Here is a 14,625-nt window from a genome sequence, read left to right on the forward strand (position 1 = left end):
GCTATCTTCGAAACCACTATCCATTTCCCTGTGACGTCATACAGTGCTGCCAATGTAAACAAACAATGGCGAATACTACAGCAAGATATAGCGACATTAGCTCGGATTCAGACTCGGATTTCAGCGGCTTAAGCGATTCAACAGATTACGCATGTATTGAAACAGATGGTTGGAGTATGAAAGTATTGAAGAAGAAACTGAAACTATTGAGCGAATAGCTATTGACGCTATTCATAGCCATAGCATGGCCGAATAGCTGCGTTAGCATCGCCGGTAAAATGTGCGGACCAAACCATCAGGACTTTCGCATCTTGTGACACTGGAGCAACTAAAATCCGTCGATTGGTAAGTGTTTTTTTCGCATTAAATGTGGGTGGAAGGAAACGTAATATAGTTGCAAATGCATCTGCAGGTTATCCATACATCTCTGTACCATGTCTGCTTTAGCACTGCCGGTGAATAGCATGTTAGCATCGATTAGCGTAGCATGTTAGCATCGATTAGCTGGCAGTCAACATCAACAAAACTCACCTTTGTGATTTCGTTGACTATCGTTGCAAATGCATCTGCAGGTTATCCATACATCTCTGTGCCATGTCTGTCTTAGCATCGCCGGTAAAATGTGGAGACACTCTGGCACATTCAATGGGGGTCTGGCGGCAGACACTTTCGCATCTTCGGGCCAGTGGTGCAACTTGAATCCCTCCCTGTTAGTGTTGTTACACCCTCCGTCACACACCGTCGAGGCATGATGTTTCCAAGATTCAAAAAAACGGAAAATAACAGACCTGAGACCCGGTGTTTGTAATGTGTTGAAAATGAAAATGGCGGCTGTATTACCTCGGAGACGTCACATTCTGACGTCATCGCCTCCAGCGCGATAAACAAAAAGGCGTTTAATTCGCCACAATTCACCCATTTAGAGTTCGGAAATCGGTTAAAAAATATATGGTCTTTTTTCTGCACCATCAAGGTATATATTGACGCTTACATAGGTCTGGTGATAATGTTCCCCTTTAAAAAAGTCCACCTTCAACCCACAACTAATCACCCACCCACTACCCTTTTGAGCTCATTAAAGTCACGTGTGCAACCCACAGTCAGTCAAGGTACACCTTCTACCATGGGCAAGACCAAAGAGCTGTCAAAAGAGGCCAGAGACAAAATTGACGCGAGTGGTGCACGACAGACCTTTTAGGATGTAACACCACAACTTTTATGCTAGCTATGTAAACAACCGGGCTGAAATAAAGCATGTTCCAGTTGTAAATACACAGTGTATTATAATACAATAACCTTCCTGGTGGCAGCGGTGGGATAAAGAGATCACCCACGGAGCATAACGGGAGGGGGAGTAGCCCGCACGTGAGGAGCCGAGCTAACTGATAGCAGCGGTCTGATAGCAGTTTTCTAAACTGGACTTTCAGTCAAAGCAGGAGGTAATTAAAGGAAGATCTCCATCAAGATAGAGAGACTTTTAAAACTGAAGAAAGATAAGGAAGACTTCTATAAATGAGTTATCGATGCTTTTGACCAGAAGGAGCTGGCATGGACTTAATTTAAAAGTAAAGGTAAGACCATAATAAAGTTTTTTTTATTAAATGTGCTTTTCATGATGTATCCTTACATCACACTGAAATGTTTACTGCATGCCTTTGGTAAGTGCCAGAGTGACAAGAGGTTTTAAAATAATTAGCGCATGCTTACCTTTACCGCATGCCTTTGGTAAGTGCCGGTGTGAGAAGAGGTTTTAAATTAATTAGTGCCCGGGTGGCAATTCAAGGAAATACGGTAAATATATACACACATACTTTTTTAAAATTCATTTTGGCCAAAGGGGGCACATTTCAATTTCTTACATCCACTTTTTATTACATATGTTGACCAGAAGGGGAACACTTTTAAAACCGACACAGTCTATTTGAAAAATTCTTCCTTTTTGAGACCACCCTAATTTTGATGGATTTCACTACCAGGGGTGCAAATGAGACATTGGAACCATGATTTATGTTCACACCTCAAATGGAAGCTACTTTTCCTTGTTGGTGTCTCAAAAAGGGTAGAAATACAAGAACAAATAAATGAATGCATACAGTGGAGTGCGGTGACCCCTCGAGGTAGTTTTAAGGTGTCCTTAGCTAAATGACAGATAGTTAACAGCAATGAACCCTCACTGGGTCCATTTCTACACTCTCAGTTACATTGACATTGATATTATACATGTGGGCCAATAGATAGAAATGCTGTTAAATGTAGCTTTGATGTGGCAAACTACTTTTGCAGTGTAGCGTGTAGTGTAGTTTGCTACAATTCTCCGAGAATAGCTTGTAGCTTAGCTTACTACATTTTCCAGGTCGCCTACCCATCAATGTCTATTTGGCGTAGCTCACATGTGAATAGTTTGAATACTACAAACTGCAATACAGTAACACCTCATTTGTGTTTTATGTTCTGCAGACGTCCAGCAGGTGTCAGCAGAGAGTCATGAAGAGATTCCCTCCAAGCAGCAGGAGTGGAGCTCCAGTGTGGGACAGAAGGAGCTACAGGCCCCATCCCACATTAAAGAGGAAGAGGAGGAACTGTGGGAGCAGCTTCAAAGGTTGGAGGAGACTAATGATGAAGATGAAGCTCAGTCCTTACAGCTTCATCACAGTCAAAGTGAGGAGAACAGAGGGGCGGAGCTTGTAAATCAACACATCACAGAAGCTGATGGAGAGCATTGTGAAGGTATAAAGTCAGAACCAGACAGCCTCTTTGCTCCACTGTCAGACATGGACCACATGATGTCAGACTCTTCTGATCACAGTGACCACATCCAAAAACCTTTGGAGAGTAAAAATGACTCTAAAGGTGATACGAGACATCACACTAACAACAAACACTTTGACTGCTCTGAATGTGGGAAATTATTTAGACACAAGAGTAATTTTACAGTACATATGAGAATACATACTGGAGAGAAACCTTTTACTTGCTCTGTTTGTAAGAAGAGTTTCTCCACAAAGCAACACATGACCAGACACATGAGAATACACACTGGTGAGAAACCTTTTGCTTGCTCTTTTTGTCAGAAGAGTTTCTCCAGAAAGCGTAACATGACCACACATGTGAGAACACATACTGGAGAGAAACCTTTTACTTGCTCTGTTTGTCAGAAGAGTTTCTCCATAAAGCTTGCAATGACCACACACATGAGAACACATACTGGAGAGAAACCTTTTACTTGCTCTGTTTGTAGGAAGACTTTCTCCAGAAAGCTTGACATGACCAAACACATTAGAATTCACACTAGAGAGAAACCTTTTACTTGCTCTGTTTGTAATAAGAGTTTCTCCATAAAGCTTGCCATGACCACACACATGAGAACACATACTGGAGAGAAACCTTTTACTTGCTCTGTTTGTAGGAAGAGTTTCTCCAGAAAGCCAGACATGACCACACACATGAGAATACATACTGGAGAGAAACCTTTTACTTGCTCTGTTTGCAAGAACAGTTTCGCCAGAAAGCTTGACATGATCACGCACATGAGAACACATTCTGGAGAGAAACCTTTTCGTTGCTCTGTTTGTAAGAAGAGTTTCTCCAGAAAGCGTAACATGACCACTCACATGAGAATACATACTGGAGAGAAACCTTTTACTTGCTCTGTTTGTAAGAAGACTTTCTCCAGAAAGCTCGACATTACCAGACACATGAGAAGACATACCGGAGAGAAGCCTTTTGCTTGCTCAGCTTGTGCTAAACGATTCAACACTAATTATGAAATTATATCACACATGAGAACACACACTGGAGAGAAACCGTTTAGTTGCACTGTGTGTGTTAAAAGGTTCAGGTTTAAGAATCAGGTCAGTAAACACAAGTGTGTAACAGTCATGGAAGCTGCCGGGATTTAAAAATACTTAAACCGTGATTGTGTTAAAAGTACTTTAAAAAAACCGAATGTTTAATATGAATGTATATTTGATGTTGTATGTAGTGCTTCTCATCTTCTAGTGTTATATGTTCTCCTGGAATTACTTTTTAATGTATGTGCATTCATTGAATAGTACATATATTTTCTCATTGTTAATGTGAGGACTTCTTATTATTTTCACTTGGGGTTTTTTTCCATTGCATTTTTATTGATGTTATTATCCAATTAAAAGTATGAATGAATACAATTGTTAACAAAATATGGACTCTGGTAGATTAGCAGCATTGTTACATCATGGATGTTAACTACTGCAAAACGTCAACAAAGAATAAAAAAGCTGAAGTTAGCAACACATCACTGAACTTTAGTGCCATCGTAAGTGGAGTTGGTTGTTTTTTATTGCTGCATTTGTACTTATTTCATCTCACATCTTCACTTTTAATCCTAAAGTCTTCTTCAAATTCAATATTGTTGTAGGCTCATAAGATTCATGTTTATCATGTATGTAGTCTGTGGAAAGGGTTCTTGTCCCTTGTGGATCCATTTGTTCACTTGCACAGATACATCATCATCATCATCATCATCATCATCATCAGACGTAACCGGTCCACTACTGGACGAAACCTTAGCATTAATGTTTTAATATAAGTGTGACTTCATTATTTCTTGATAATAAGACTAAAAATACAGATTTAAGCACTGTATTAGAGTGCTTCTTGTAATAGTATAACTCGCCACACTGAGAAGTGGGGGCGATTGTGAGCTAGCAGATGCATGCTGCTATCATGTTTTATCAGCATTTGTGTTTACTTTTTTGTCAGATCCAAGTTTTATTGCTCTGCTGAATAAATTAATTATATATGTGTGTGTGTGTGTGTGTGTATATATATATATATATATATATATATATATATATATATATATATATATATGTATATATATATATATATACATATATATATAGATATATATCTATATATATATATATAAAAACATGTTCCCATCCTCACCTATGGTCATGAGCTTTGGGTTATGACCGAAAGGATAAGATCACGGGTACAAGCGGCCCAAATGAGTTTTCTTCGCCGGGTGGCGGGTCTCTCCCTTAGAGATAGGGTGAGAAGCTCTGTCATTCGGGAGGAGCTCAAAGTAAAGTCGCTGCTCCTCCAAATTGAGAGGAGCCAGACGAGGTGGTTCGGGCATCTGGCTAGGATGCCACCCAAACGCCTCCCTAGGTAGGTGTTTCGGACGCGTCCGACAGGTAGGAGGCCAAGGGGAAGACCCAGGACACGTTGGGAAGACTATGTCTCCCGGCTGGCCTGGGAACGCCTCGGGATCCCCGGGAAGAGCTAGACGAAGTGGCTGGGGAGAGGGAAGTCTGGGGTTCCCTGCTTGGGCTGCTGCCCCGCGACCCAACTTCGGATAAGCGGAAAAAGATGGATGGATGGATTCTGCTTTCATAGATAAATGTTTGCCTTTTAAACATTGTTTTAACATTATCTGATTTTTTTACAGACTTTAAACAAATCACTAACAAGCTAAGCTAACTACAGAGCTAAGCTATCAAACAAAATAGACAATTTTATCCTTGATTAAATAATTAAATATGTATTTTATATGACATTAATATTTACAAATTGGAGGAAAAATAACAGTTCCTTTTTTTTCTGCATCGATGTGGTTTCACGACAGTTCGTACACTTGACGTTACAAGATGTTACGACTCTGCTCTCGTGAGATGTGTCATGCGCAGGAGAGTCAAAGGAGCGTTGTAGTTCGTTTGCATATCAAGACAGACTGATATATAAAAATAACAAATATATTTAACACCAAAATATCTTAATAATGTTAGAATAATTATGTATAAATTATCACACAACTCTTATGCTTTAGGGTCGTTGCTACAGTTATCAATTGTGCTAAAGTTGTACTTTTTCTATCTGTGCAAAGCCAGTTGTTTCGTATCAGTGTTTGTTTCCAGAATCTGCCTGCTGACTGCCAAGGGGGAACATTGAGTACAGGGACGCAGACAATATCATGAGTGTCAGCACATTTGCTTTTCAATAACAGTTATGTATTGTGTTTAACTGGGGCTGTTGAGATTACGCCTTACCCTCAGCAACAGCCTCAGTGAAGTAACCAGGGACATCCCAAATAAATAGAGGAAGTATCTGGGCAGGATTTTAGAGCATAGTTTGAATCTGCAACTAGAGTTCAGCCCAAACGTCTCTCCTCATTGAGCAAATTGAACTCTGTCGCTGCATGATTCCTTGCTTCTTGTCTGTTTAATAGAGGTCATCAGTGTTTGAACCTGACATAAATATAATACATATTTTATTCGAATAAAATTATGTATACATACACATTTACACATGTATACCTAATGTTTACTTATATGTGTGTATTTATATATACACGCACACACACACACACATGTATGTATATATATATATATATATATATATATATATATATATATATATATATATATACATACATGTGTGTGTGTGTATTTTATATGACATTCTTATATACAAACTGGAGGACAAATACTATATGTATAACATATAAAATATAAATAAAAAACATAAACTTTTTATATATATATAGATATATATGGCTTCACGGTGGCAGAGGGGTTAGTGCGTCTGCCTCACAATACGAAGGTCCTGCAGTCCTGGGTTCAAATCCAGGCTCGGGATCTTTCTGTGTGGAGTTTGCATGTTCTCCCCGTGAATGCGTGGGTTCCCTCCGGGTACTCCGGCTTCCTCCCACTTCCAAAGACATGCACCTGGGGATAGGTTGATTGGCAACACTAAATTGGCCCTAGTGTGTGAATGTGAGTGTGAATGTTGTTTGTCTATCTGTGTTGGCCCTGCGATGAGGTGGCGAGTTGTCCAGGGTGTACCCCGCCTTCCGCCCGATTGTAGCTGAGATAGGCGTCAGCGCCCCCCGCGACCCCGAAAGGGAATAAGCGTTAGAAAATGGATGGATGGATGGATATATATATATATATATATATACATACATAAATATGATATACTATTATATATTATATTTATTATATATTATGTATATTGTATAGTATATATTTCATTTAGTAATACTTGGTAGGTAAAATAAAGAAAATATGATATAATATATTACTATACAATATGAAATCTATGCATCCTTGTTCTACGAATTGCCCCTCTCAGCATCGCAGTGGGGCTGGAGTCTATCCCAGCTGCACTCAGGTGGAACCCCACCTCATCGCAGGGCCAACACAGACCACATTCACACACTCAGGACCCTTTAGTGTTGCCAATCAACCTATCCCCAGGCGCATGTCTGTGGTGGTGGGAAGAAGCCGGAGTACCCGAGAGAAAAAATATATTAATAGTGTAATATAGATTTTAACTATATGAACTCACATATTTAACTCTAATGAACTTTTGCTACTCTATTAACCCTGCAACAACACTACTTTGCACAGCTTTCTCAAGACGCTAGTCTGCATTTGCAGTGTGGAGCTTTGCAACATGCTGTGCCAAGATACTGATTTAATAGATCATTTAAGAATAACATGGCCTATTAGCATAATGTCTTAATGAAATTAAACAACTTTTTGCAACTCAACACCCAAAAAATGGAAATGCTGATTATCGGTCCTGCTAGACACCGACCTCTATTTAATAATACAACTCTAACATTTGACAACCAAACAATTAAACAAGGCGACATGGTAAAGAATCTGGGTGTTATCTTCGACCCAACTCTCTCCTTTGAGGCACACATTAAAAGCGTTACTAAAACGGCCTTCTTTCATCTCCGTAATATCGCTAAAATTCGCTCCATTTTGTCCACTAAAGACGCCGAGATCATTATCCATGCGTTTGTTACGTCTCGCCTCGACTACTGTAACGTATTATTTTCGGGTCTCCCCATGTCTAGCATTAAAAGATTACAGTTGGTACAAAATGTGGCTGCTAGACTTTTGACAAGAACAAGAAAGTTTGATCACATTACACCTGTACTGGCTCACCTGCACTGGCTTCCTGTGCACTTAAGATGTGACTTTAAGGTTTTACTACTTACGTATAAAATACTACACGGTCTAGCTCCATCCTATCTTGCCGATTGTATTGTACCATATGTCCCGGCAAGAAATCTGCGTTCAAAGGACTCCAGCTTATTAGTGATTCCCAAAGCCCAAAACAAGTCTGTGGGCGATAGAGCGTTTTCCGTTCGGGCTCCAGTACTCTGGAATGCCCTCCTGGTAACAGTTCAAGATGCCACCTCAGTAGAAGCATTTAAGTCTCACCTTAAAACTCATTTGTATACTCTAGCCTTTAAATAGACTCCCTTTTTAGACCAGTTGATCTGCCGTTTCTTTTCTTTTTCTCCTATGTCCCACTCTCCCCTGTGGAGGGGGTCCGGTCCGATCCGGTGGCCATGTACTGCTCGCCTGTGTATCGGCTGGGGACATCTCTGCGCTGCTGATCCACCTCCGCTTGGGATGGTTTCCTGCTGGCTCCGCTGTGAACGGGACTCCCGCTGCTGTGTTGGATCCGCTTTGGACTGGACTCTCGCGACTGTGTTGGATCCATTATGGATTGAACTTTCACAGTATCATGTTGAACTTTCACAGTATCATGTTAGACCCGCTCGACATCTATTTCTTTCCTCCTCTCCAAGGTTCTCATAGTCATCATTGTCACCGACGTCCCACTGGGTCATTATTGTCACCGATGTCCCACTGGGTGTGAGTTTTCCTTGCCCTTATGTGGGCCTACCGAGGATGTCGTAGTGGTTTGTGCAGCCCTTTGAGACACTAGCGATTTAGGGCTATATAAGTAAACATTGATTGATTGATTGAATTACATGATTGTCAAATATCACTTTCATCATCTTACTCAAGTCTTAAGAACAAAAAATTTTAAGTTTTCATGTCCTGACATAGCAGACGTTTAAAAGGCAAACATGTATCCATGAAAGTATGTAGAAGCTGCTGATGGTGTGTTTGACAGAGAAGCAGCTGGAAGGAGATACTGCAGAAGTCCAGTCTTCAAGGTAAATACTGTACATTCTTATGGTTCACTTTAATTTGTCAATATAGTCAATACTCAAAAACAAGGTGGAAATAGTGCAGCTGGGAAGTGCACAGGAAACTTGCAATTATAAGTACAAGCAAAACAACGATCACTAAGCAAGGGCAAGCAAAAAACTGATATTTTATCCTACAAGGTCACATGCAAAGGATAAAGCGCTGGTTCCAATTAGCTAGTACAAACAAAAATGTCTCTTACAAAAGGTGTGCATCATTATATGCACACCTTGTCGCTCCTCACGTTCAGCGTCAGATTGTTGGGGGAGATCCTGGCAAAGATTACAATTTGCCTTGAATGTTAAACGTCCACAGTTAGGTAAGTTCCTCAGTAGCGTGTTACTGGCATCACTGATCAGCAGCATGGGAGGCCCCTTTAGCCCATGGAAAGTCCCCAGAAATGTTTTATCGAGGGACGTAAATGCCCACAATAAACATTCACCATATGCAAAACACAATATGAGTTAATTAATTCACTTCAACCCAGACGAAGGACATAAATGCACTTTGTGCATATTTTGTGAATCTGTCACTTTCACACTGGCTTCTGTGAAGTAGTGAGTGTCATCCGAGGCCAGAAAGGCGCAGAGAGAGTATAGAGAGAGTGTAGCCAACAGGGTTTTGGAGTCGGTGTCCAACATGGCACGCTGTAGTCACGTGAAAGGTTTTTTAACCAATCATTTGGGAGACTATCTGGCCATACTCTCTCTAATTGGTTAAATCCCCTTAGGTGACTACAGAGCTCCTTGTTAGACACCGAATCCGAACCCGAGTTGGCCATACTCTCTCTAGACACGACTCTGGAAAGGAGCACACATCAGTGACCTCTAGAGGACGACGCCAGGAAATACACAACATTGTCACTAAGTCTTCCATTGTTGTATTCATATATGTCTATTCATCCGTTCATCCATCTTCTTCCATTTATCTGAGGTTGAATCGCGGGGGCAGCAGCCTAAGCATGGAAGCCCACACTTTCCTCTCCCCAGACACTACGTCCAGCTTCTGCCGGGGGATCCCGAAGCGTTCCCAGGCCAGCCTGGAGACATAGTCCTCCCAACGTGTCCTGGGTCTTCCGTATGGCCTCCTACCGGTCGGATATATCCTAAAAACCTCCCTATGCGTTCAGTTGGCATCAAGATGCCCAAACCACCTCATCTGGCTTCTCTATAGGTTTATATTAATAAATGTTTATATTGTTCACAAAATGAAAGTCAAAATAATTTAATGATCTTGAAAACTGTCCCTGTATTTACTGGGTGGTGTGATCAATACCAAAATGTACAGTAACGCCCACAAACACTTGCACTTTGTCAGCAAAGTTCTTGTAAAAAAGAAAAGAAAAGAAGAATGTTGCTGAGCTAATGGCCCGCCTATCCTCCTCCGAGCCACTAACGACTACATCTGGGACACAAACAAGACAAAAAGTGAAATACAGCTATTCCGTCCTACGTGTCTGTGTCCGTGACGTAAACAAGTTGACAGATAGTTAACATGAAGATCCCAAGGAAATGGAAGAAAGAGTCCAGGCCTTTTATCTTTAAGAAGCTTTAGTGATTTTCACAGAGAATGCACTTTTCCTTTCTTCTTGTCTAATTGGTCATTTCTTTCTTTGTTTTCTCTTTTCCTTGTATTGATTAGTTTTGTTTTGGTTTTTCTTTTCATGTAAAACTGTATAAAGAGACACAAAATATATGTCAAATAAACACTACTAAATAACAACATGTCTATACATTTTTGCTGCATAACATGTTTTCACACATACACACACAGCCTATACAATAGCATGTAAATGGTGCTCATAAACATATGTAAATAGTCCCAACACTCAAAGCCACACATGAATGAGATTTACATATGGAATGCTTGTAAACAACACAGGATAATATACATTATATACTGAAGAGGAGAGACACAAACATTGCACCCTCCTTTAGAGGAGTGAGCTAGCGAGCAAAGACGCTAAATGCTAAGTAGCAACAAGCTAAAACAGGAGAACAAGCTATCTTCACACAGTACTATTTTTTTACATTTACACGCACACACAACGTCTTCATGTTACTCATAAAACAGACACAAGACTTACAGACAATGTTTCCAAGGCACTTCGTGGAAAAAACAACAAACTTTAAGCGCTGAATCACGTAAATACGTCTCATGTGTAAACAAGTGAGCGTCAGACTGTCACGCGCAGACTTCCGGAAACCAGAGGAAAGAGCAACTCGCCTTCAAAATAAAGGTCCCTTCTTAATACCGAATAATATTACATCACACTCCCCGCCTGGTATAAATACTATACCACTATTTTGAACTGCAGTAGGAACATGCTTGATACAAATTACAGAAACCTAACTTAACTTAGTCTGCATCATTAGCTGCCAAGAGAAGGACTATCCCAGAGACAGGCCTCAGAAAAGTATTTGCAGATCCAGATCTTGTGACCTTGAGTTCTATCTTCCTGACCTTCCCGTCCTGGTCGGGGAAAGTCTTTGTGACAAGAGCCAGGGGCCACTCGTTCCTCTTAGCTTGATTGTCTTTGAGCAACACGAGGTCGCCCTCCTTCAGATTAGGCTTGACATCTGGCCACTTGCTGCGATTTTGAAGTGTGGGAAGGTATTCACGCCTCCATCTGTGCCAAAAGGTGTTGGCGAGATGCAGCACCTTCCTCCACTGCTGGCGATAGAGATCCTTGTTGTCGAACGTTCCAGGAGGGGCAGGGAGAGTGCACAACTTCTGTGTCAACAGCGAAGCAGGGGTCAGAAGGAAAGGAGATTCCGGGTCTGAGGAGATCGGTGTGAGTGGTCTGGCGTTAATGATCGCTGTTACTTCTCCCATTAGCGTAGACAAAACTTCATGAGTGAGAAGTGATCGGCTGGATTCTTGAAGCATGGAGTCAAGAATTCTTCTGGAGACTCCAATCATGCGTTCCCAGTCTCCCCCCACATGGGAGGAATGAGGCGGGTTGAAAATCCACATACACCCTTCCTCATCCAAATACTTCCTGACATTGGGCTCTTTGGGATCTGTAAGGACCATGTGCAACTCCTTGCAAGCACCAATGAAGTTTGTCCCACAGTCGGAACGAATCTGCTTTGCGGGTCCTCTCAGTGCAAATAATCGACGTAAAGCGTTGATGAAACTTTGATGTTTCCATTGATTTGATGAGTTCTATGTGCACGGCACGCGTGCTCATGCACGTGAAGAGCACTGCCCACCTCTTGCTTTCAGCTTGACCTCCACGAGTTCGTCTCGTGGTGACAGACCAGGGACCGAAACACATCAAGTCCCACATAGGTAAAGGGTGGCTCTGTGCACAGACGGTCAGGGGGAAGATCCGCCATTTTCTGTTCAGCAGTCCTCCCACGAAGTTTGTTGCAAACCACACATTTGCGGAGAATGCTGTTGATGCACCGTTTGGCACCCACGATCCAGTATCCTGCTGTACGGATGGATCCTTCTGTGAAGACACGATCCTGATGTTTGACCTTCTGGTGGTAGTGTCTCACAAGGAGTTTCCCAATTTGGTTGTTGGCTGGAACAATAATAGGAAACTGTTGTCCAATGTCCAGTGTGGCGTGCTTGAGGCTTCCTCCTATCCTTAAAAGTCCCTTTTCGTCCATGTAAGGGTCCAGCTTTTTTAGGGGACTATCTTTTGGAATGTTTTTCCCAGCAGCCAAGCAGTCGAGCTCAGTTCTGTAAGTCTCTTTTTGCACACAACTTATTATGAGAGTTTCTGCTTTTGATAGTTGTTGTGCTGTACAGGGTTTAGTGTTGTCAGTGGTTGTGACTGGTGCTCTTTTACGTTCCAGCATGTTGGTTATGGTAGCGATAGCCCGTACTAGTGACTTCCATGTGGAACATCGCTCAAACCGATGAGATCCCAACTTAGAGTGAGGAATAGAGAGTGCTGTAGCATGGGAATGTACCTAGCTGTCAGTGTCTAGGTCGACAAGCTTGTCATGTTCCATTTCAGAGCAGGGAACTTCATCAGGCAGGTACAGGAAGGTGGGTCCTGTGAGCCATGTACTGTTAGCAAGCTCCACCGCAGGAACTGATCGTATAGCATGATCTGCTGGGTTTTGAGCTGTGTGGATGTAGTGCCACTGATCTGGTTTGGTTGACCTTCTGATTCGCTGTACCCTGTTGCAGACATACACGTAGAATTGTCTGGTCTGGTTGTAGATGTATCCCAGGACGACTCTGCTGTCTGTATAGAAATGCATTGTGTCAATACAAATGTCCAGCTCTCTCTGTACCAACTCAGCCATTTCCACTGCGAGTACAGCAGCTCCCAATTCAAGTCTTGGAACAGTGTGGGCAGATGGAGGTGCTAGTTTTGCCTTTCCCAGAACAAAACCGACGTGGCATCCTCCATCGCTGTCAATTACTTTGAGGTAGCCTACAGCAGTGATAGCCTTTACTGAAGCGTCAGAGAAAAAATTAAGTTCTGTCTTCTGTGCGGTAGAGAAGGTGGTAGGTGAGTATGCTCTAGGTATCCTGATGTCCTGCAGATCTTGTAATGAATCTTTCCACATCTTCCATTCAGCTTCCTTTGTCTTCGGTAGAGGGGCGTCCCAGTCGAGGGCTTCGTTGCAAGCTAGTTCTCGGAGTAGAAACTTCCCTTGAATGACGACTGGAGCTACAAAACCAAGAGGGTCGAACAGGCTGTTCACTACTGCTAGAGCACCTCTACGAGTGTAGGGTTTCTCTGTGGCTGTTGTTCTGTAGGTGAAGACGTCATGTTTTAGCTCCCAGCTGAGTCCCAAACTGCGTTGGACGAGAGTGGAGTTGTCGTCGAAATTTAAGTTTTGTAATCCTCCTGCATGATCTTCCTGAGAGAAGGCTTTTAGCACATTAGAGCAGTTGGATGCTATTTTGTGGAGTCTCAGGTTTGAAGCAGCCAACATCTCCTGTGTCCTTGTCAGCAGGTCAATGGCTTTCGTGGCTGAGGGTAGCGATGTGAGCCCATCGTCGACGTAGAAGTCGCGTTCCACAAAGTGCTTGGCATCCATCCCCTGTTCCTCTGCTCCATGTTCTGCTGCCTGGTGAAGCCCGTAGATGGCTACTGCTGGGGAGGGTGAGTTACCGAATATATGGACTTTAATGCGGTACTCTACAATCTCTTGGCCTGGGTCGTTTTCTTTGAACCACAAGAAGCGCAAAAAATCTCTGTTGTCTTCGCGAACGACAAAGCTGTGGAACATTTGTTCAACGTCTGCTATTACACCAACCGTCTCTCTTCTGAAGCGCAGCAACACGCCGAGCAAATTGTTGTTTAGATCCGGCCCAGAAAGTAGTACGTCATTCCAGGGATACGCCATGATGTTGAGCACTGGAGTCAAAGACGACTCTGATCTTGTCCGGCTTCTGGGGATGATAGACACTTAAAATAGGTAAGTACCAGCACTCACCTCCTTCCTCTAGTGGTGGTGCCAACTCAGCATGGTTGCGATCAAAGATGTTCTGCATGAAGGCGAATAAGTCATCCTTCATCTTTGGCTTTTTTTCAAAGGTGCGACAAAGAGAGGTAAGTCTGTTGAGTACTTCTTCTCTATTGTTTGGGAGTCGTTGACGGGGAGATCTGAATGAAAGTGGTGCCACCCAGCTGTTGGTGTCATCC

The 14,625-nt window shown here is 42.3% G+C and overlaps 1 protein-coding gene across 2 annotated transcripts in view; it reads left to right on the forward strand.

The window, feature by feature from the left end:
- The window catches only part of LOC133545391 (gastrula zinc finger protein XlCGF57.1-like), a 211,375-nt gene extending 207,077 nt beyond the window's left edge, over positions 1–4,298 (forward strand). For both annotated transcript variants that reach the window (XM_061890922.1, XM_061890923.1), the window contains exon 3: positions 2,458–4,298. In XM_061890922.1, coding sequence (XP_061746906.1) covers positions 2,458–3,899 — 1,442 coding nt within the window. In that variant the 3' untranslated portion in view covers positions 3,900–4,298. The remainder of the gene's footprint in view (positions 1–2,457) is intronic.
- The last annotated feature ends 10,327 nt before the right edge of the window (positions 4,299–14,625 follow it).

The sequence above is a fragment of the Nerophis ophidion genome, linkage group LG28 (assembly GCF_033978795.1).
Source record: "Nerophis ophidion isolate RoL-2023_Sa linkage group LG28, RoL_Noph_v1.0, whole genome shotgun sequence".
NCBI lineage: Eukaryota > Metazoa > Chordata > Actinopteri > Syngnathiformes > Syngnathidae > Nerophis > Nerophis ophidion.